Genomic DNA, 24,328 nt, shown 5'->3' with positions numbered 1-24,328 from the left:
CTCTCTCTCTCTCTCTCTCTCTCTCTCTCTCTCTCTCTCTCGCTCTCTCTCTCGCTCTCTCTCTCTCGCTCTCTCTCTCTCTCTCAGATGTGACAGACGAGATGCTGAGTTTCTTTCTCACGCTGTTTCAAGCTCTGCGTGTTCAGATGGGTGTAGCTTTCACAGAGCAGATCATTCAGACGTTCCTCAGCATGTTCACCAGGTGACCTCGGCTTCCTCTCGTTCACTCATCATCATGTGTCACTGTGTATACTGATGCTCACTGATCCTCATGTTCCTCAGGGATCAGCTGGCCGTCAGCATCTTACAGGAGGGCAGCTCGGGATCCAGAGTGGTTCAGAAGTTTCTCAAGATACTGCAGGTAAAACCACTTTGTGTTTGAGTTTGAGTATCTAGTACAAGCCCTCTGTTTGATTGATAGTTTAGATTTTTCTAGTAAGTAAAAGGCCTTTCAGGTCTTTTTGCTGTGAAGTCTTTACTGAAGGAAAAGTAAAAATAACTTATATTGTTAGTATTATTTGAACTTTTACTGGACTAAAGCAACTTGATTATTCATAAATCTTTTTTTCTTTTTTTGGGAAAATGTTAAAATGTGAGTATCAAATATGATACATCAGGCTTTTGAGGAACATTTATGTTCATCTCTGTCATCATTGTATTGCTTTGCATTATGTGTTTTAAAACTACAGAGATTTGATCATAAAACTAAGCATTTAAATATCATTTTACTAAGACATTATTAGAAGATATAGAGTGACAACTGATATTTATATGCATTTTATGTAAGTAGTCTGTTATGCTGTTATATGGTCAAAAAGTAAAATGAAATTCTGATAGCTTTTAATGTAAACCTTACTTGCTACTTACTTTTTGACCATATAAATAACATCTGCATCATATAGCATATTTCTGCTCAGTTTGGGCCTCTGATTCAAACTGAAGTGTTTTTCTTCCTTGAGAATGAGCTTCATATTCTCACTATATCAGGCAATATGAGCCATAAAAGCCTGATGTATCAAATATGATACTCAAAAATCACAACTTTTATTCTCTCTCTAAAGGTTCAGTTAACTCTTCCATTCAGAATATAGTTTTATTTCTGACTTATTTCATGTCAAGCATTACAGGATTGAACATGCTGTTCATCTTTGCTTTATTGTCTCAGGTTGTGGTTCAAGAGCCCGGCCAGACCTTCAAGCCTCTGTTACCCAGCATCCTCAGCCTTTGTTTGGACCAGGTTTACCCAATAGTGGCAGAGGTAAGAGACACGAGTTAAAGACACCCCACCTCAGAGTGCTAAAGGTTAAAATACATTTCCCAGCATAATTTGATTAACGAAAAAAAAAGGTAACTGTGTTTGCCACGATTTAACTGTACGTATATTTGATCTAATGTTTAATTTTTAACTTAGTTAACCAGTAAACTAATTAGTTGTTATAGTAGTATTTTTTTCACTTTTTTTCTGTAAAAATTACATTGACAGTGACATGACAAACATTTGTATAGTGTAGAAACCAGAATGCAGAACATTTAATACACTAGCATTTACAAGACAAACACTAATCATTGTTTAGCAGAATAAAGAGTTTAGCTTTTTATTGACTTTCTTTGTATAAAACATTGTAGTATTTAATATAAAGTATTTATTCGTGCACATCATTTTTGAGTTGATCCAATCAATTAATAATGGATAAAATTAAAGCTGCTGTAGGTAACTTTTGTAAAAATTTATTTTTTACATATTTGTTAAAACTGTCATTATGTCCTGACAGTAGAATATGAGACAGATACTCTGTGATAAAATCAAGCTCCTCTGGCTCCTCCCAGTGGTCCTATTGCCATTTGCAGAAATACACCGCTCCCGGTCAGAAACAACCAATCAGAGCCAGGAGGAGTGTCTTAGCAGTGTCAATCAAGTTCGCGTACACGCTAATCGCCCCTCTCTTGCACAGCGCGTACCGTCATTCAAAATCAAGATTGCCGGTGTGCCGAGCAGCTGTGCTAATGGCGGACAAACAACCAAAACTGCCAATTTCTCGAGTGGCACCTGCTCATGCAACAAAGACAGGTAAACGGAAAAAGACCGATGACGATAAACAAGCCCGTCGGAGCCCATTGACTCAGTGTTAAAACTCTAGCCGCATAACATACAGATAAAATGTCACGCACTGTGCAAAGCAACAATTGAAACATGCTAATTCACTGGCTTGTCATGTTGCTGAAATAATGTACTAGCAAACCTTATTTAGCATTACACATCGCTAGAATAATTATTTACATAGCCTACTGCAATGTTAGTTACCGTTATATTATCTTACTAGCTATTATAACTCATAGAAAGAGTGCAATGTTATAAAGTTACATTACATGTATTGCATAATACGTAATGATTTGAGGACCAAGTTTGTAGTCAAAGTATGGGCAGGCCAGTCAATGTAAAGCATTTCGTCCCTACCAGTGAATGTGCCATAACTGTTTATCCGCCGTCATCGGTGACCCTGCATGTTTACTAGCCTGCGCGCTCACGGCAGGCTTCGCTGTGGGGGGAACTTTACATAACAAATACATGTTTAACAGCTAGTAGGCCTAACGTTATACTGTATGTTATGAATCTTACACGAAATTCATCTTCATCACAGTGCAACTAATGGAAATGGAAAAACGTGTATCAATGCAACCTGTTTTTAGCTTTGCCTTATAGTTATAACTAGCTCGTTAGCGAATCAAAAAATATATATTTTAAACTTTACCAATATCAATATGCTAGCTTGATAGTGAGTAGGCTACTAAAATACATCTTATTTGTTTATATTCATAATGATAAAGTTAGATTTTTTTATTGCATGTGATTCTGACATGATGTCACTACATGCACTGTGCTCCTTCCTCTCCGCTCGTCTCAGGTAAATAATGCGTCTTCCAGCTCAGCTGTCGGAGTCGCGCGTTCATGTGTTTTGGGGGCGTGGCTTTGGAAGGACCCCAGAAGGGAGAGGGTGGACTGAATGGAAATAATGAGCTGTCTTTAAAACAGTCGTTAGAGGTCTACATACACTCGATTTTTATACTTTCTTTTTCAGAGTACTTACATTTTAATTATGTATTGATATATACATAAAGTTTAAACAAATTTGAAAAATAAGTTTTTTAGACCATTCCTACCTACCCCAGCTTTAAGTCACAGCCTTTTTTTTTTTTCTTTTTTTTTTGAGAAGCCATTTCACTATAAATCACAATCGAGAAGAAAAGATTATTGCAACTTCTGTTACATGCCGACTTTAAAAGTCCTCAAACGTTCTTCTTTCTGGAAGCTCTTTTAATTCGCTGATCTTCACCTCTGTGTTCTGCAGCGTTCCTGTCCGGATGTGAAAGCTGAGATGTTTGAGCTGCTCTTCCAGATTCTTCATCAGAACTGGAGGTTCTTCTTCAAGAGCTCAGTGTTGAGCAGCGTACAGAGAACCGGAGCGGAAGAACTCATGGAGAATCAAGCGCAGTTCACGGCTGCCATGCAGGTATCGACCGCACGTGTGTAACACACACACACACACATATATAACTCTCCTCAAAGCCTGAGTTACAGCATGTCTTAACCAAGCGTCAAGAAATAACCTCTCGTCCATGTGGATCAAAGTGTATAACCTAACAAGACATTTTGTTAGTCGCTATTAGGGGTGTCGCAATATACCGGTATTAGGGATGGGACGATACACTTAAACTCACGATACGATGCACCTCGATATGCCAGGGTCACGATACGATACGTCACGATACGATATCAAAAAAAGAAAAAAATATTACTGTATAACAACAACTTACTATGGTGACGTTGAAGGTGGTGGTTCATGTTTGATGTGTTGGATATGGTGTACGGAATGACAGCATGGCATAGCTTACACACAGTCTTAAGGCCATTGCACACTGAGTCCGAAATTCGCATTTGAAATTTTCGCACGTTAAAAAAAAATTCGACCTCACGTTATGTCAATCACGCTTGCACACTGACCTACGAAACTTTCATCCGTAAAAAAATAATTCGGATTGGGTTCGGTTTTCTGCGTTTTTCGCATCCACAGACAGTGTTTTGAGAGGTTTTTTGAAAATTCAGAGCCACCGTACAAGCGAACGACAAAATCCAGAATGACGTCTGACAAGTTGATACACTTCGTCTCGCAGTACTGTATGAAAAACAAAATGCGGATTACAAAGACACTGAATAAAATATAACCTGTATGTGTATACAGCTGTTCTGTCTGCCCAGCGCTTCTGCCGGCCGCGCGCGCATGTGTGTGTGTGTGTGTGTGTGTGCGTGTCCGTCCATAGACATACTGCCTGTTCAGGATCGACTGGTTCACGGAAGTTGGTGGTCTTCTTTTTAATATGTGGCTCCAGTATCGCTAGCAAAGCATCAAACTGTTCCACTGACATTCTGAGGTAAATTTTGAATCGCTCGGAATAATTTCGCAACTCCTTGATAAGGAGGTGAAACTCTCCTTCCTCTCGGCGCAATCTCAGGATTGGATGGACCCAATATTTCCTTTCTTTTTTTCTTTTTAAGAAGAAAGAGTGCAACAAATTCATCCTCACTGCTTGACGAATCTTTTTGTATTTTTTGCGTTTTTTTCCGCAAAGGTTTAATAAATACGCATCGGACTCAGTGTGCAAGGTTTCTGTGCGTGACGAATTTTAAGGCTGACGAACACGAAAAAACGCATACGAAAATTTCGGACTCAGTGTGCAATGGCCTTTAGTTTTACCCTGCTTGATCAGCAGATGGTGCTGCCAGCCTGCCACCATAGACTGTATGTCTGCCCCATATACATACACACACATATAATACACTAAATTATTTATATACTACGCAAATCATGCAGCAGTGCCATCTATCTTTATTTCGCGATCCATTTTTTTCGACCTCGATGCGTTTCGTCACGTTTTGTATCGCGATATTTCGTCAAACGATATTTCGTCCCATCCCTAACCGGTATTGACGATAATCGTGATATTCAAAGCATGAAATATCGACATTGTGTTAATTTAGAGCAATACAATATACCGGTATTGGCGATATTGGCGTTTTCTAGACGCAGCGCTCGTCCGCGCCCGCGCAGCTAGAGTGAATCAGTGAAACACTCTGTCCACACCCGAAAAAAGTAAGCTCGCCAGTACTGAGGTCGACAAACGCGCGGGCGCGTTTTGCCGGATTTTCTCCACATTGTAGCACTATAAACTTAAATTACTCCATCATTTATGGTCATACAGAAAAAAGAAATATAAAAAAAGAATCTGTGATATTTCTCCTTTTGTATGTGTCCACTTACAATCAAATCAAAACATTGTGCTTTTGTAAAATAAAGAAAATAAACAGGGTGTGCGTTCTGCCTCTCTGTCGCGGTGAACTTTTTTTTCTTGAGCACGTCTATAAACTGAAACAAAACTCAGCGAATACTTGTCACACATTTATGAGCCATATACCTTTATAAACATTTAAGTGTGTACTTTTAAATAATCGGATTCAAAATGAAAACAAATATTCTCTGTTTACGTAATTTGTATAAAACCAACAAGATGTCCAGCTTCTCAAACGCTTGCTCATTACAGTTAATTTGGCCACGCCTACTCGCGCAAAAGATATTCACATGCAAATCTCCACATGGAACGCGAACGCGCTTGTTACCTCAACAACAAAACACTTCACTTCACTTTTCGTCGAGTTTGAAAGACGTGCCTGAGCTTACATTGGATTTAGGCTACCTCAGAAGAAGAAGAACGCGATTTGAAGACAAGAAAGATAAGGTAAGAAATTCTTACATAGCCTAGTTTGTTATTGTTGCATAAATGTCACGTTGCAGTTGAACTGTTGCTAGATATATGGGGAATATTATAATATTTAGACCCGTGTTTACTGTGTTTGTGGATATCTGCTCAAACATAGATATGTTTATGGTAACCATAATGTTTTATATTTGAGCGTGATCGCGTTTGAATGTATCATATTTTGCAAGCGATCGCGTTTGAATGTATCATATTTTGGATGAAAGCAAAACGCACCAAACGGCTTCATGTTTTTATTATTATCTCATTTCATATCATCATAACGGATGGAAACATTTGAAGTAACATGATAATCAATATATTTTTCTCTAGCTTAGTTGTTACTGAAATCTTTTGGAAGATTTATAGGCTGCTATAGGTTATTTATTGTTATTATTATTTTATCCGCACTGCGCATATACCTTATGCCTACAAGGCACAACAAACCTGGTGTTCATTATATTATATATCGTTGGAAACGTGTGTGTGTGTGTGTGTGTGTATTCTGTGAATTTTAAAAAGGAATTTTAAAAAGCAATTTTAACCAGAAAAATCTAATATTTATTTCCAAAATCGTGCAGGCCTTTCTCTTGATATCAGTATGTTCACTTTTTTTTTTTCAGGTCCCAGATGCCACTGAGGACTTCAACATTCACATGAGTCTCAGTACGTGAACATGGTAAAGTGAAAATCTTGGAAATGAAAGGTATGTACAGTGTTTTTAGGAATGGCACAAAGGTCTCTGTCTTTGAAGTGTTTTTTTGGCATTTGTTGTGTATCTTTGGATTATGTTGTGTTGTAAATAAATCCAAACAATTTAAAAGCCATTCTTTTTTAAATCTCCTCATTTACAGTATTGTGCAAGGTTGCTCAGAATGATAGGGGCCTGATAGCTCCTAATAGGGCCGTTAGGGGAGGTTCTTTGTCTTTCTCAGGTGAGAAAAGCTTACATATTAATGAGCTCTCGCATAAGGCTTTTTCACACAAAACACGTCGTAAAAATTTTAAATCAATATATTGTCTTATCTGAATGAGCAGTCAGGGTGATTTTCACATAGTTTTGCAGCAAATATTCTAGGCTACGTCATACAATTTTCAAAAGTCTTGTGAAGAAATAATCAGTATGGGTTTCATGGCCTTATTTCAGTGAGAATTTTTTTTTGTATTTTCAAAAACCACGCATAAATGTCATTATCTCAAAACTACAAACTTTTACATACATGCTGTTGATATATTATTGTAGCAGAGTTTGTGCTGAATACAGTGTAATTAGACTTTAGCCATGAAAATGTCACAAGTAACAGAAATAACCAGAAATGTCAGAGCATGTCAGAACACCTCCAGGGCCCAGAAAACAGCTCAGACCTCAGAGGGTTAAGAACAGAGTTCTTCGGCTTCAAAGAAAACAGCACCTTAAAGGTGGTCGCACACCGGACGAGAAGCGCAGCGCCACGTCTTTAAAATTCGAACACATTCTGTATGAGTGCCTATACACACACCGGACGAGAAGCACAGCGCTATTCGGCGTCTGTCCGCGGCGCCCAGCAATGGCTCAGGACCTTGTTCAAAATCCTGCCGTGACACAGAGCGCAGAAAAAAGTGTTCAGATCACAGACTCAGCAACTATTGTATTTAATTGTACAGTATAATCATAACATAGTACAGACATTATCTCAATTCCATAATGTCCTTAAACATAATGATATTGCTGGCCATAAACTGAGAAAGTGCGTGTCCGGTGTGCGATACCTCGAGTTGTCATAGACGCGACGCGGCTATTATTTTACTAGTCATCATGGAATGGGAAACGTGACATTAACTGTTAACAGGGGGTTTCTGTGTTCATATATTTAATAAGGGGTGATTATTAAAATTAAGAACCCCGTTTTCTTTACTCATCTTATTTTTGTAGCCTATTTGTATTTGCACTTGATTTTTTTATTCAAATCTGCTATCTGCATGACTTTATTGGCGCCAATGCAACAACAGGTTTAAGAGCTTTTCAGTTCTTCAGGAAACCTTCAGACAGTGTTTGGCTTCAGTTTGAAACCAGATAAACTTCACGTGCTTGTCTTCCTTCACAAAAAATTGCCATAGATTGAGTACGCAAGAAGTAAAAATGCATGTGCCTTGTGTTTATCAGTATCCTTATGTTTGTTGGGTAAAAAAGAAAAACTATATAAACAAAGTAAAAATTTATTTGACTGATAACTACACCCCCCCTATAGATAGATAGATAGATCTATAGATATCGCGATATATCGATATCGTGAATTCTTTTGGCCACAATAACCGTGGTGTGAAAAATCTAACATCGTGACAGCCCTAGTCGCTATATTCCTATTTTTGTTTTGTTTTTCATGTTTGGCAGTTATTATATAACTATAATAATTTTTAGTTTTATTATAGTTTTAATATTTTTTTAATTATCTTTTATTTTTATCATTTTAGTTTTCATGTTAATTTTAGCTAATTTTTTTGTAATTTTATAATTATTTTTTTTATATAGCTATTTTGGTTTAATTTATTTTTATTTCAGTGTTAGTTTATATTTATTCCCAGTTCAATTGTTTAGTATGTTTTTCAAGTAATATTTATATTTTATTTTATTTCATTTATTACAATTAACAGAAGAGTTTTTAATAGTTTTAATTTCAGTTTTATTTGACAATAATAACCCTGATGTTTGGTGCTGAAATCTCATTGGTCTAAAAGTCCACATAGCTGTATATTAATGTTTTGGGGCTTTTGAATGTCTGTATATTATTTGGCAGTTCTTAGAATCTCGTTACATATAATTGAGATTAAATAGCGGAGCTGGAAACGCTGCTAAGCGTGATTCTTGTGTCTGAGCGTCGTGTCTTTGATTTGCAGGCATTTGGTCAGTCTTTCCTACAGCCGGATATTCACATCTTCAAACAAAACTTGAGTTACCTGGAGGTCCTGAACACCAAACACAAGTTGTACCACAGGGTAAGACACGCTGACATATGCTTACATTTGCTCAAATCTGATGATTGAATGTAGTGAAGATCCTGCAGCTTTTTTAATATGGACTATTTCCATAGAATGATCCATCACACACATATATACACTGAACAAAATTATAAACGCAACACTTGTTTTTGCCCCCATTTTTCACGAGCTGAACTCAAAGATCTAAGACTTTTTCTATGTACACAAAAGGCCTATTTCACTCAAATATTGTTCACAAATCTGTCTAAATCTGTGTTAGTGAGCACTTCTCCTTTGCCGAGATTATCCATCCACCTCACAGGTGTGGCATATCAAGATGCTGATTAGACAGCATGATTATTGCACAGGTGTGCCTTAGGCTGGCCACAATAAAAGGCCAGGGCGGTGTGATCAAATGGCAGATCGTGTGCTGTGGTTTGGTCGGTGATGTGTGGTTTGGTCAGTGATGTGTGTGTGTGTGTGTGTGTGTGTGTGTGTGTGTGTGTGTGTGTGTGTGTGTGTGTGTGTGTGTGTGTGTGTGTGTGTGTGTGTGTGTGTGTGTGTGTGTGTGTGTGTGTGTGTGTGTGTGTGTGTGTGTGTATTTCAGAAGCTGTTCAGGAACTCCATGCTGTTCCACTTCATAAATGTTCTTCTGCAAGTCCTCCTCCACAAGAGTCACAACCTCCTCCAGGACGACATCACGCTGGCGCTCTACAACATGGCGGCTGTGGATTTCCAAGCGTTTTACTCGTCCTTCTTGCCAGAGTTTCTCAACGGCTGCCAAGGCCTCGACCCTCAACAGCGCACAACGCTTGCCCGAAACTTCACGCCAGAGAGAGTGAGTGAACGAGACCAATGTGATTCATTCCTGAAGCTCTAATTACTGGAGTGTTTTACTAATGTGAAGGACTGGAACATTTTCACTTTAGCCAAGCTTTGCCTGGCAAACTAAATAATCTAATTGTTCACATGACCATAATTATTATATATCTATATATATACATTTCTTTGAAGACAAGTTGCTCACCAAGACTGCATTTATGTGATCAAAAAAGCAGCACTACTGTGAAATATTATTAAAATGTCAAAGAACTGTTTTCTATGTGAATATCTGAATAATAAACAGAACAGCATTTATTTGAAATAGAAATCTTTTGTAACATAATAAATCTTGTGAATGGCATATACATCCTAATAGTCCTAAAAATAGGCTTCATTTTCTTTCTTTTATTTTCTTTTGATTATTTTCGTATTATATATATATTTTTCCACTTCCTCTCTCTCTTTGGAATTTAGAATAAGACCAGGATATTTTAAGAATGGTTTTGTCAGATTCACAAAACCTGTCTTGGATGATGATGTCATAGGTGTACAGTCATGCAGTGTGAACCGTCTTCATGTTTTAACACTCAAGTCACGTCTCTTTCTGTCTTTCCGCCCCTCACAGGACCTGCCGTCATTTTCTCAGGGAGTGTATCGTATTGTGAATGATCTGCTCTTCTACAGACTGTGCAATGGAAGTCTTCCACCGGGAACACTGAAACTATAGCAGCGCATCACCCCTGTCACAGCCAAACCACGGCCCGACTTCTTCTTGAGGACGCGCATCACTGCTTCAGTGGGCATGTGTCGCCTTTCACACGGGCCAGCCTGTGATCTCAGTGCCGGCGTGTTCTGAGAGCTGCAGGGCTTCTAGCGTCAGCTTGTTTTATGTTTATTTCTGATAGATTTTACACGTTGCCAATGATCAAGAGGCCAAAGTGGATGTTCAACAGATGCTGTCGAGAAACTCGTCCAGAATCAGCCGATGCGGTTCGGGTTTCACTGTTGCGTTATTTAAATACGAGCAGTGCTTTCCCACCAGTGACCTGTTGTTTTAAAGGACTGGTGTCACTGAAAGCACACTTATTTTGTTGAAATGAACAGCCGGCGTTTGAAATGCAGTGGTGTAGAGTTAAACGAACACGTCTCAAGACGGCTTCATGTGGATGTTCATACGGGCTGTTGTTGAGTCTGAATGGTTTTAAAGTGAACGGGTGCAACGCAGAGCACTGGATTTCTCTTTCTCTTAAATGTCTGGTTTTATCAGCCTCTGGCTCTCACATCTCTCACATCTTTTTCATATCATTCCATCCTGATCCAGGAGAAACAAACCTTCAATAAAGTTTTATAATAAAATGCATTCTTTGTTTTTCTCGTTCTGTTATTGTATGTGATGTCTTGTTTTACACACAGCAGCAATGCATGCTGGGAGCAATGGGTTTTAAAATATGCTGGCTCCCAGCATGCATTCATATGCACATTATTGATGTCTGTGTGAGTTCAAATGAATCAGTGTTTAAAAGAAATCTTCAAACAAACAAAGTCAATGTACAGTAGCGATGTTACATTTGACACTGAAGCTTCAAAGCGCGTATCGAGGACGCAGCGCAATTTCTCGTGAAGCTCGTGCCGGAGCACGTCTTGTTTTCAGAGAAACACGTGATCAACGAAAAATGATAGGCTTGTTCGACTTGAACCGGCGCTGCACAGACCGATCGGTTTATGACATCAAAGTACCGCGTCCGCGAGAGCAATGAGGAGCTTATCTGCTCTCTATAAGCTCTCGCGGTATTTTGATATTCACTCACCCATCGGTTTGTGCAGCGCCGGTTCAAGTCGAACAAGCCTGAAGCCTCACTTTCTTTCCAGTCACGTGAAATGCTTCACTTTGCGTGTCGGAATGCTGCCTTGAACCCAGACCACTTTACAGGTTTTTGGAAGTTTAAGTCCATTTACTATCATTTTCTTTTAAATATATTTAAATAAGCCTATAGTCTATGTTACATGATGATATATTCTGACACATAAACAGCATAGAAACCATAAAATAATTAGACCAACTTGCACCAAGTAACTCTGTTGGTAGTTTTATAATTATAGGCTATTAATATAATTGTTGCATTTATTTTATTGCTACACTTTAATATGTGAATTATATTATCAGAAAACTGAACATTTAGCGTTGACAGGCTTTTATTTGTGGTTAAAACAACGGCGTTGCGCACTCAGACTCAGCTGCTCGTCAACATGGCTGCTATAACTTTGACCTGCCACAAGATGGCGCTGTTTTCGACAATCTTGAAGCTTCGAATCTTTTCCCGAAACATTCAGGGGAAAGCCTGAGGCTTCATTTTCCCATCCCTAATGTACAGTCAGAACTACAATAATACATATATACACATAGAAAAACAGACAGCCAGGGGGAGGCTAAACATATAAATATATCAAAGGATTCACAAACAGAAACAGTTTTAAGTGTTTTCTTATTGTGTGAATGAAAAATAGTTTATATATACATGATCTGAATTTCTTTCTTTTTTTTCGAGAACCAAAAACAAAGGTTGGGTTTCACTGTAGCCTACTTACATTTATGTACATTGAATTTAGCAAAAATGTAATTTATGATATAGTATTCTTTCCTTTTATTTGAGGGGATATTAGTAAAATTGGGGTCAATGTTGCCAATTATAAATCTAGACAAAATCTTCCAAAATCTTCTTACATGAGCGCAATGCCAAAATAAATGAAACAAGGTTTCAGCAAATGTATTGCAAATAGAATAGTTCAGATCAATATCCTTTTTAAATTGAACAAAAACTACTGGGTACGATGTTGAAAGTTATTTCCATAATTTTATTTACCAATAAATATTTGTTTGGTAAAGTCCAGATGGTCTTCCATAACAAACCTTTAACCCGTCTATTCCAATAAACAATACAGTTTGGCCTGGAGACAATGTGTTTTTGAAATAATGAACAAATAGTTTTATTAACATTTAAGACTCCGGGGGCAAAACAAAGTTTCCAAATTGCAGTATCAAATAAATCAAAGAAAGAAAGAGGCGATACTGGTTTGGTTCTGAATAACGCCAAGACTCCTGTGGGAATCACATCCCACAATAGAAAACTCTCCTGGTGTCACTGGAATTTCTGGAAATCTAGAAACTCAGAATAAAACATCCCTTCTTGATTTAGTAATTGATCTACTCGTGTTATACCTGCTGAAACCATCTTTCAAAAAATAAGGATTTAAAAAAATATATTATATATTGCAATTGTTCCAAATGAAATATCTATGGGGTGAAAAATGATGATATAACAGGGACCAAGCAAGCAACAGCCGGTTAGAAATGTGTCCGAGTGCGGTCCGCCTTTATACATATATATATATTATTATTAATTATTATATATTATTTTTTGAAAGATGGTTTTCAGCAGGTATTATGTGCGGTCCGCCTTATATATATATTATTAATTATTATATATTTTTGAAAGATGGTTTTCAGCAGATATTATCCGAGTGCGGTCCGCCTTGCTCTGATGTCATGCTGACGTATGTCAACAAACTCTGGTGACGGCGAGGCGGACGTGTCGGATTCTGCAGTCGGAAACAGTTTAGGCTTGTTCGACTTCATGCAGCTCTGCGCAGACCGATCGGCGGCTGACTTAAAGCAGTGCATGCCGGTTAGAAATTTTGTCCGACTTGATACAGCGCCGACGCCACGTGACTGTGACGTATGCCATCAAAGTACCGCGAGAGCAATTCGAGAGTAGCCGGAGAACTCAGCCAGCGCAGCTTCTCAAGAGCGGCTGCACTGGGCTGCACGTGGGCTGATGACGACACAGCTGTTCCACGATTGGCCGGATTCACTGCATGACAACGATCACGTGTGTTTCGTGTTTATTCGAAAACCTTTAGTTCCTCTAAAGCTCTCAAATCAGTTTATTATAACAGTGAACACTCTTTTCATGTCGTTGTCATGTTATATTGTGTCATGTTTATCAAATTAAAACTGCTTAAAAAACGTAGACTCCACTTCATTGATAGTACCTTATGTTGAACTTTATTCTTGTTCAAACAGACGCTGTATAAAGCTGTGCATAAAGTATTGAATGAAAATGTCTCTGAAACATCTGTGTATTATTTGGCAAATATTGCATTTATTTCACTTCAGCTGTGGTAAAGTATGCAAACACCACGTGAGCGGTCACTACGGGAACCAGAAAGTGTCCGACTTCACGTCTCCGTTTGCAGCTCCTCCCCGCCTGCACGCGGCTACTCTCGCCGATCGGGTGCATCCAGCCGCAGCCGATGTCGAACACACCTTTTCTCTCCACCGACTGCGCTGAACTAAAGCATGATGGGAAACGACTTGCTGACGACAAAGCCTAATGCTCATTGGTTTAAACAGCCATGATGAGTTGTTCTCTTTTAAAATGTTTCATTTTAAAACTCTGATATCATGTTTTATGTGTATAAATTATGTGTGAATATTCCCAAATATTTTCCATATTGGCTATTTTATTGTCATATAAATAAATAAATAAATATAAAAACATGTCTGTAATTAAAGTAAAAAGGATTTATAAACACGTCTTGCTAAGGGAAATAAATAACAGTACTTTGGGTTTCTTGTTCATTATTTTTATTTTCATATAAAAGCAACAGAACTTAAATTGCATCATCAATACTGTACATGAGTGTGAATCCCGCGGTATCCGTCCATTAAAGACATTATTAACTCAGAACACATATTATTATGAGACTCATTTAGTCCTTCAAGAGCTTGACAGTAAACATCAACTGTGTGTACAATGGCTCAGACTGATAACATCTCAATATTCTGTTTAATAGAACAATAAAAACTGGGTTGGAAAGACATGAAAATTTTCTTTTTGGGTGAACAATATCCATCATAATAATAAAAGAATGAAAATGAAGAATACAAGTTATTACTTAAGAATATATGAATACATGAATAAACTTAAACTCATCTATTCATCTGTGTCGGATCAGAAGTTTGGACACTAATTCTTTACACTATCCACATATAAGTCATGAAAACTGAATAACACAAATGGCATTGTGGGAATGATGTTGTGAGCAAAACGTTACACACATGAACATGTCTTATATTTGAGCTTGTTCTTTGATTCCAGCTTTACTCAATCTGGACATTCATCAACAAACACAAACACTATTGAGGGAGAAACAGTTCACTGTGCGATCAGCACTTCATGATGACTTTCATTCACTATCTAGTGGAGATGAGGAGGTGCTGATGGAGAACAGTGATCAGATGAACCCCTCACACACACTTCTGTGTCCACATTTCTGAATAATAGTTCATATTTATGGATATTACACTTTTTGTATTGTATTTCCTTTTATTTCACTTGATCATGTAAATTCATTCACTGATCTCATTAGTAATCATCACAGATAATCAGTGGTGTGGAGTTTTCATTCCACCATTCCCCCAAACCAACGTATGGATAGAGTTTCTCATTAAAAGACTGACCGGTGTAAGTGTAGATATGAAACATGGACTTCACATCATAAAAGAAGACGAGACGCTCCTCATAATCCACAAACACACCGATCCTCTGAGGCTTTACTCTCAGAGAAAGAGAGACAGATGGAGACTCACGAGCCCAATAACTCTCATATCTCAGACTCACAGTCCAGTATCCATCATCAGGACTCAGACTGATCACGCCCTTCCTCTTACTGGATTCTCTGGCCACTCCTAAATCCCACTTAGTTTGATCCTTCACCTGCACCTCAAAGTAAAAACACCTGGAGAATCCGTCCTTCCCGAGAACACCAAGATAACAATCAAACCTGTCTTTTCCCCCAGCCACTGCTTTCAGTCTGTTTCCACATTCCACTTGTTTCCCATCACGAGACACGATGAGATGTGGATGAGCCGTATCAGCATCCAGAGTCACACTCACTGTTGAAAATATTTAAATATTTGTTATATTTACAGATGAGCATAACAAAATAAAGAATTATATTTTATAATTAGGAATCATGGTAACTTTAGAACAAGATAATAAATAATAAAAATGTTGCATTAATTGTAAACTAGATTAAAATGTTTGTAAGCAAACGTTGAAGTTGGCTTGAGAAAACCTGACAGAAAGTCTGAAGTAACATAATTGATGAATTCATAACATAATTCATCTTTAGGTCAATAATGAGATCAATCATTTTAATCACAGCTTGAAGAGCAACAAAATCCTAGAAGACTTTACACAGTTTATATTGTATATCCTATAATAAAATATAATGAATAGTATAGACATATATAAATGCACAGTGTATTAATTCATTGTTTTGCAAAAATAATTCAAAAGTAATTAATATTTTAATAAAGGCATATAAACAAATGGATCTTTTGAATCCAACTTACCTTTTGGTAGAATAATCTTCTGAAATTGTAAATGTTGATCACGTTCTAAAGAAAAATCAGAAATAGAGGAGAAAATAACATTAGATCTGTACAGCAGAATCAAACTTTGCTGCATTATTTTCCTGTTATCTCTGTAAAGCTGCAGTGAAACAATCTGTATTGTAAAAAGCACTATATAAATAATGATGACTTGACATTGAAATTACAAACAAATTACAATCATTAGTTGTGTTTATAGGCTGTTAACATCACACAAGTACATCAGTGACTGAATAAATATACATTATAAACAACTGATAACCATTTATAGGAGCCAAGTTATACACAAACTAAATGAATAATAGAAACATAATAGAATATAACCTGAGGGTTAAGTAGATATTTTATGGCTGTAAACAGAATTTTAATGAACAATTCATTAATAACTTAATAAAGACAGATTCACCATGTTGTATTTTCCTGTGCTCATCCTGTAGTGTCCTGTGCTCATCCTGTAGTGTCCTGTGCTCATCCTGTAGTGTCCTGTGCTCATCCGGTAGTTGATCGAGTGCTGAAGAAAATTCAGGATATAAAGAAGAGAAAACAGCATTAAATATATAGCTTATATACATACATTTTATAGTATTATTATACATACTTTCATAGTGTTTGAGACAAAGACATTTTCCTCAATACTTCACATCATCAATGAACATGATGCCAATATCTGTCTTACACTGTCAACACTTTACTTAACTTCTTTTTACATGGACTCAGTTACTGCTGTTTACTTTTTTGTCTGAAAATTTTTGTTATTTGAACTTTTGTTTATACATAAATATGAAAGTATTTGTAAAGTGTAAAAGTAAAGTGAACTTAATTTTAAGTTTTCTATACCAAAGTTCATGTTCATTTCACCTTATTTTCTTAGTTTAACCAAATAAATATTTTATTTCAGTTGTTTTTTATTTAAATTGTAAATTATTATTTTATTTCAAATGTTTCAGTTGACAACTTTTTTATTACCATTTAAATTCATTTCTATGGCAAATAATAAGCGATCTGATGTCAGCCACTGAAACATACAGTATAAACTGCGAATCAAATCAAATGAATTAAATCTCTCAAGAAGTGTATAAAAGCTGTTTCTGAGATTTATCAGAGACTGAGCTCTATGTTGATTTTTTCTATTGAAAACTACTGTGTCATTTAGGATCACACAGCTGAACTGGTTTAGCTAAAAAAAAAAAAAAAGAAGCATTTTTACAGTACAGTGTCTCAACCTCTTTTCTACTGCATTTGCTTTGAAACAGTGATTTAAACCGTAATTTAAATAATAAGCAATTGAATGTAAAGCAGACAAACATCTGCTGATCTACTGTACTTTATCAGTGTGTTCTCAATTCAACACTATTGCAATTGGTGAAAAAGAATTCATTAAAAAAAGTCAAGGGTAAAGTGCTCAACTACAGCAAACAATAATCACCATAATCGTGACTTCCGATGAAACATTTTCGATAAAAAAAAAGAAAATCAGCATTACTGTAAAAATCTTTCACTGTAAATGTGCAGTAATGAACTGGCTGCAGCTTCTCATGCAAAGTAAAGCAGTTTTTACCTAAGACAATTGTTGCGTAAAATATTGCCAGCACAATTGCACTAAAACACGATTTAACTCATTTCATTTGTAGAAACTGACAGCCTTAAATTGGCCAATTACCATTTAAGTTATTTATAGTGTGCTAGTTATGTGAGCATATTACTGCCGTGAAGTGAACCAAATTAAACAAAAACATTAAAACAAGAAACATCAATTTAACTCTCTTTCAGATAACTGCTAACAACTGCACACATGCATGAACTATAATTAGCGAACAGCTTATCACTGCGTCAGCAACTACACAGTTACTGGTTTAAATAAAGCAACAGCAGAATAACATCAGTGTTTCATGATCTTCTGCTGGACTGAAGCACAGACTCTACTCTTAAACACAATGACCCACAACAACTCAGACAACAGAAACCCTTTAAATCCCAACAGAACATTAATGAGTAAATGAGATAAAGTTCTGTAACAAGCAGATTCACTGAAGGAAAGAGAAACAAGAACAGAAAAAGAGAAGAGATGAGCAGAAACAAGAACTACAACTGACTTCCAGCCATTACACATCATTACAGTTATTACCAACCAGTTTGACTTTATTTCTGTTTTACGTCAGAAGCTCTTATTGAGAAAAAGCAGAGGTTTAAATATTGACTTTTAATTGAAAATGTTCAGTTCAGCTCGTGACCCTTGACTTTTTTAAAAAAAAATTCTCTGGCTGCTTTAACTGTGTGTTTATAAGGGACTTTATGGCTGAAAAGAGAGAAAATGTGATCAGTGAATGATGATTGTTATGTATTGATAATGACAAAATCATCTTGTGGTCTTTTGATTTATTGTTGATGTCTGTCTCTAAGTGATGCAGATGTTCATAACTAGAAATGAAAAACTATCCCCAGGCTGCCTTATTTATTTACATAAAATATATAAAATATCGAGAAAACAAGAGCGTTGGATGAGTCTCTTGATCTCATCCAGTGTTCAATCCTTTATGAGTGTTACATTATTAACACACTTAAACTTTACTTTACCACCAGTGTTAAACTACAGCAAGAGTTCCAACAGCAATCAGTTATAATGAAGATTTTAAAAACACATCATGCACAAAAACAGAGTTATAACATCCCTTAGACTTAGATATCACTGACATCAAAAATCAGCCGATGAATCTCAACAATGGTGACAATCAAACAAATAATAATACTCTGAACATCACAAAACAAGTTACAGAAAAAGTCAACAAGAAAATTAGCAAAAAAACAAGCAAAGACAGAAAATGGTAAGACCATTCAGCTGTATAATTTATTCATGCTGCAATGCATGCTGGGAGTTTTGTACTATGCTGGCACCCAGCATAGTTTGCAACATGAAACTATTGATTGTCACCATTGTTGAGATTCATGTGCTGATTGTTGATGTCTGTGTGTTTAAGTGATGCAGATGTGCATGAATAGAAATGAAAAACGATCCCCAGTCTGCCTTATTTATTTACATAAAACATAAAATAGCAAGAAAACAAGAACTTTACCTCTCTTTTTATGAACGAACGCAGCTATCAGTATTCCAGCAATCACAATAAGAACAACAAAAACTGAAATCAGGATGACTGACGTCCTCCAAGAATTAAACATATTATCTGCAAAACAATACAGTAAATAAACACATTGTGTAAATAAAACATATTTTTACAAGTGTTTACATGTTCAGTTCTGAATGACGATCAATAATGTTGATACAAAACTGTATTATAAACATAATGCTGCCATTACCTATAGCTTTACATAATAAGCTGATAATCATTCATTCTTTTTACTGCATCAAAAATACTATGAGAACATGACAGAGAGTAACAGCAGTGTCAGAACTTACTTGAGCTGATAATCAGTGTCTCCAGCATGTGATGCTTCAGTTTGACTCTGCAGTGAGTCTTGTCGTCACTGTGATAAACAGTGATGGTGTGTTTGACACTGAATCCGTCTGAGTTTCTGTGTGTCTCATTAGTTTCTGAACTCAAACTGACTCCTTCACTGTCCAGCCACTCAAGATCAGGTTCAGGATTCCAACCTTCAGATTCACACTGTAGATGAAGCCCTCCTGAACGATCAAACCCATCTACAGTGACCACTGGAGGACGTCCTACAGCTGCAGATCAACAGGAAGAACATTCTGTTGTTATTCTGAAAAGTTAGTTTGTTCAGTGAAAAGAGCATGCTAGTTCTCACTTCCTCACCTTCAACTCTGACATCAACAGTCGCGTCATCATATCGGGATTTAGACTGAATAAAACACTTATAAAGTCCTTCATCAGAGACTCGGACTGTTGAGAGTTTGAGTGATGCGTTTCCTCTCTGTAGTTCTTGATAGATCAGTTTTGTTCTTCCTCTGTAGGACTGAATCTGATCTGTGTTTCTGTCTTCATGATCCTCATAGAGATGCACTAGTGGTGAGTCTTTCAGATCAAGTCTAAACCACTCCACTCTCATGTCCACAACACTGATGCTGGGTTTGACTGAACAGGGCAGAGTCACATCTTCACCAGATACAGCAAATACAGGATCTGCAGGTCCCATTACTTCATACTGCTCTGTTACAAGAGAAAGAGCAGATCTGAGCTACACATCCTAAAGGGTTTTACTCTAATGTTGTTCCAGACGAACAGTAATGTGCAATAAATATAAAGTATTATTCACAATGATGAATAAATTACCTGATCTTGAATCTGTAATTCCACTAACAAACAGGAGAGTCAAACAAATGAACTTCATCTCTGAGACACAGAGGCTAAAAATAAAATATGAAAAAAAGAGAAAACATTACAGAAAACTGTCAGCATTTTTGCCTGAGAATAAAACTTACACTTAACTTTCTGTCCAAAAGTAAGATAAACATTTACAATCACTGTCTGTTCAAAGAAATCCGGTTAAACCGGGTCAAGACAAAGCAGGATACAAATATACAACATGTATCTACATGTAGCACTTATAAACACATATTGTAACAATGAGGTAAGGACGAAGCGGAGAGAGAATCCACATGCAAGCACTACTTTAATAAGACAAACAGGAAATCCAGGGCAAACAACGAAACTCAGGACAGGAACATGGTACAGTTAACAGCAACAAGCAACAGCTACAACAACCAACAAACACCAACTGAAGCACAGAGGTTTAAATACACAGGCAAACAAGCTAAACAAGATAACAAGGGGCGTGGTTAATCAGAAACACCTGGGAGACTAATAAACACAAAACTACAAAGGACTACAAAACATGGCACAGAACAGGAAATAACCGAAGTCCACACAAGACAAGGGGAACACAAGACAGGAATCATGACACATATAAACACATGTTGAAGGTTGTTGAATCAGGATTTCTTTTTCAAAAATGCAAATATATCTATAAATGTGATTCTAAAACCTTTCATTTATTTACAAGATTAAGTATTATATGCATTAAACTTGTTGAACGCTAACATGGTCCTCAAGTCACACTCGTTCAAGACTTCAGGTAAATGTGTTTCTGATTCTTCCATGACTTACCTTCAACTCAACATTCACTGTGTTCTCAAGAGAGTCTTAATAAATTGTGTCCATATGAAAGTTTGTACGATCGTGAGGAGATCCTTCCTGGGCTGGTTTAGTTTCACTTTCTCTTGTAACCGAACACCGGAACAGACACAGTCCCTCCCATCATTCAGGCTGATAACCCTGATGTAGTTTCTTCTGTCACAGACTGACACTCCTCACTTTAATCTGATTTAAAATATATGACAGACATGTTAATTAAAAGAAAATGCAAACACAAATGTGGATGATGACACACTGCATCCACAAATATAGAGGGAACTGTGACCCCACTACTGACAATACCAGAAATAAATGTCAAAAGACAGTTTATCACATATAATATTTATTCTTCAAAATAAAAAACATCAAAACCATCATTATATAATATAAAGCTCATATAACTATATTTAATGTAAATTAAAAATAAAATGAATAAGTTTAGATAGATACAAAGTATCACGAAGTTTTATACATTCATCCAAATTAATCGAGCTAAAGTCATTCGTTTACAAATCGTCACAAAAGTTTAGTGTATTTATTTTACTAGTTTGCTGGGGACAGTCTTTCTTTCTCATCACATAAAAAAAATCTTCAAGGTGAGCTTAAGTCATTTATTCCTCATTGAAAGGTTTTGTTTAACATCATGTAGGTCTACTCTCACATTGACTCATATCAGTGTATTGTTACTAATTACTAACTATTAGTACTAATTGACTAATTGTTTATATTTTCAAAAAAAAAAAATCATGACTGATTAGAACAGAGCATTTCTACAATGGCTTTGGCCCTATTCGGATGGGATTAGTTTTACAAGGGTGGACGGAGTAATGTAATTTTACCACAAGACGTCTGTAATAGTAATGGCCAATTCGCACGGGATAAGAGATCCCGTTAGAGAGATAAGAGAAGTGGGAGGGGTAACTCGATTTGCATCATCGCCTTCACCCTCCTGTCAGCAAGTGTGTATTAAGTTTCTTCCTGGGGCCTGTTTCAATAAGGAGGTTCAACCAACTCTGAGTTAAAACTTGAACTCTGAGTTGACTTACCCTGAGATGGGAAACTCTGAGTTTTTGGTTTCAGAACAGCTGAAATTAGTTAGTTCAATCAACTCTGAGTTGACTGACTCTGAGTTAAGCGCGTGCACCACAACTATAAAAAGCCATCATCAACGGAGCGCAGATATTATGAGTCACCATGGCAACAGCGCCAGACAAAAAGAGGTCTTCATATTTCTTCACATTTTAATTACTGTTATACAGTGATGGGTGTAATTAATTACCAAGTAATCTAAATACTGTAATTTAATTAAAGGGATAACTCTTAATTCTTCTGTAATTTAAAGTTAAATCTGATGTAATTGTATTAGACTATAGAACAATTCTGTATAGGCTATTTAACATACATTTTTAAAAGTTATATTTTTAATGTAACCTTCTCCCTCTACACAGTTTGGTCAATTCAAGAATAAATCATGCAATTGTATATTGTTTATTTGAAAGCATTAAAAGTGCTGTTTCTTGTCTCTCCTTGTATTGTTCAAGTGCTTAAGGTTGACATGGGATTTAGAAATTAGTAATAAGTAGACCAATAATTTCTAAAGATAGTCATTTACATTAATCTAATTACACTGTTGAAGATGTCATTTGTAGTTAGTAATACAAGTAACTTGCCCAACTGTTATAATATCAGAGGTGAAACTGGAAGAACAGTTTGTTATTCAACCTAATTTTAATTTTCATTTATTGTAATCCTGCAGGCATTAAAGAACATGGCAGCAGCTGAAATTTAAATGTAAACACATAATTCAGTCAAGTAAGGCTTGAGCATAGTATGGGTGCAGGCTACCTGACTTTACAAACATGTGACATATTAAATAACTAAAGCATCCAGTGTCTAGCAGTGCAGCAGCATTTACGGCTGAGGGAATTCCTGGAGGGACTTCAGAGCCAGTCCCAAAGATCCAAGGGCCTTCATAAAATGTAAGAGGTTTACATATGTGTTATTTTTTATATAGGCTATTTTTGATATTTCCATTTATTTTACTTTGGGTTAGGATTTTTGTTGGTCCCAGTAGATTCTGATGGTAATATCTGTCTTTTGGAGCCTCCTGTCCCAACAGAACCCCAGGCAGTTGTAAGTCGCCTACTCAATACACCAGAAATTATGACAAATAGTGTTATAAAGTGTACTCAACCAAATGCCACAGAGAGGCCTACAGAGGTAATGTTAATATTATGTGTCTACACATCAAACAATCTACACATTCACATTTTTTCACATTTTTATGTGGAGTAGCCTATAGAATCTAAGTTTAAATCTAAGTATAAACGGGTATTCTAATCTCTCCCTCCGCCCCCAGAGTGTGGAAGAACAGCAGGAGGACGGTCCATCAACTTCTGGTGCACAGATGAACAGTTCAGTGATTTTCAGTAAATGCCACAGTTTAATTCTGTAGAATTTGTTTAGAACTACATTATGTAACTCTAATCTACTACTGTGTTTTCAGTTGCCAGTTAAGGAGTTATATAGACTTCATCTTATTTAAAAAAAAAAGCAATATTTTATTTATTAATAAAAGATTAATTTTATTAATAAAAATGTACTGAAAGAATGAATGAGGTGTTTAAACACCACTTCCTCTTTAAAAAAAGGGGAGGAGACTGATAGAAACTCTGGGTTTACTGAAGAAAACCTGCTCCCGACCAGGTTAGGTTCACAGAGTAAGTTACCATCAGGGACGTGCGGTCAGGGTAGGCAGGGTAGGCAGTGCCTCACCAAAGGAAATGTTGACATTACATTTATTAATTCCAAGAACTTTATTAATTCACCACATTATGATTTATTTTATTCCAAATATTAATTTTTGTAACAAAAATTCTCAGGAATACACATATAATATACTAATTTTGCCATTGTTTGCTCCTAAAACCATTGTTTCATGCAGGAAATTCAAGGCCATGGCCATTGAGGCAGAGGTTAGCAGTGCCTCTTTGGTCCATAGAACCAGAGAATGTCTAATAGGAAGAGAATTGGCACTCTCTGCTTACTTCCGGTTTCTGGACTGGCTGCAGTAACACGTCTCTGTCCATGCGGGGGCGCTCGCAGGCGAGTGCAGAATGAATGGAGGTCTATGGCGAAAAACCATCAAAATCCACTTTTCTCAGGATATAATTTT

The 24,328-nt window shown here is 36.6% G+C and overlaps 3 protein-coding genes across 7 annotated transcripts in view; 1 reads left to right on the top strand and 2 right to left on the bottom strand.

Annotated features, from left to right (window-relative positions):
* Positions 1-10,945, top strand: part of LOC311097407 (exportin-6-like) — a 65,122-nt gene extending 54,177 nt beyond the window's left edge. Inside the window, exons 10-16 of the mRNA XM_084137043.1 lie at positions 88-202; positions 283-361; positions 1,166-1,258; positions 3,348-3,509; positions 8,683-8,781; positions 9,371-9,601; positions 10,211-10,945. Coding sequence (XP_083993169.1) covers positions 88-202; positions 283-361; positions 1,166-1,258; positions 3,348-3,509; positions 8,683-8,781; positions 9,371-9,601; positions 10,211-10,312 — 881 coding nt within the window. The 3' untranslated portion in view covers positions 10,313-10,945. The remainder of the gene's footprint in view (positions 1-87; positions 203-282; positions 362-1,165; positions 1,259-3,347; positions 3,510-8,682; positions 8,782-9,370; positions 9,602-10,210) is intronic.
* The window catches only part of LOC311092333 (butyrophilin subfamily 1 member A1-like), a 147,684-nt gene extending 126,403 nt beyond the window's left edge, over positions 1-21,281 (bottom strand). Inside the window, exons 1-9 of one of the 5 annotated variants that reach the window (XM_084128982.1) lie at positions 21,127-21,281; positions 20,293-20,366; positions 19,816-20,169; positions 19,455-19,727; positions 19,114-19,221; positions 16,538-16,553; positions 16,449-16,495; positions 16,004-16,048; positions 14,216-15,541 (exon numbers count right to left, since the gene is read on the bottom strand). In XM_084128982.1, the coding sequence (XP_083985108.1) occupies positions 15,012-15,541; positions 16,004-16,048; positions 16,449-16,495; positions 16,538-16,553; positions 19,114-19,221; positions 19,455-19,727; positions 19,816-20,169; positions 20,293-20,350 (1,431 nt within the window). In that variant the 5' untranslated portion in view covers positions 20,351-20,366; positions 21,127-21,281 and the 3' untranslated portion in view covers positions 14,216-15,011. Of the gene's footprint in view, positions 1-14,215; positions 15,542-16,003; positions 16,049-16,448; positions 16,554-19,113; positions 19,222-19,454; positions 19,728-19,815; positions 20,170-20,292; positions 20,367-21,126 lie in introns of those variants that run through there. The other 4 variants (XM_084128983.1, XM_084128980.1, XM_084128985.1 and 1 more) reach the window with 4 other exon arrangements.
* LOC311097392 (uncharacterized protein) overlaps positions 1-24,328 on the bottom strand; it is a gene marked incomplete at its 5' end in the record, with an annotated part of 189,722 nt that overhangs the window by 76,356 nt on the left and 89,038 nt on the right. The window lies entirely within an intron of this gene.

Source organism: Abramis brama (assembly GCF_963993115.1).
Source record: "Abramis brama genome assembly, chromosome: 1".
Classification (NCBI taxonomy): domain Eukaryota; kingdom Metazoa; phylum Chordata; class Actinopteri; order Cypriniformes; family Leuciscidae; genus Abramis; species Abramis brama.
This window is presented reverse-complemented; position numbering and strand designations above follow the sequence as displayed.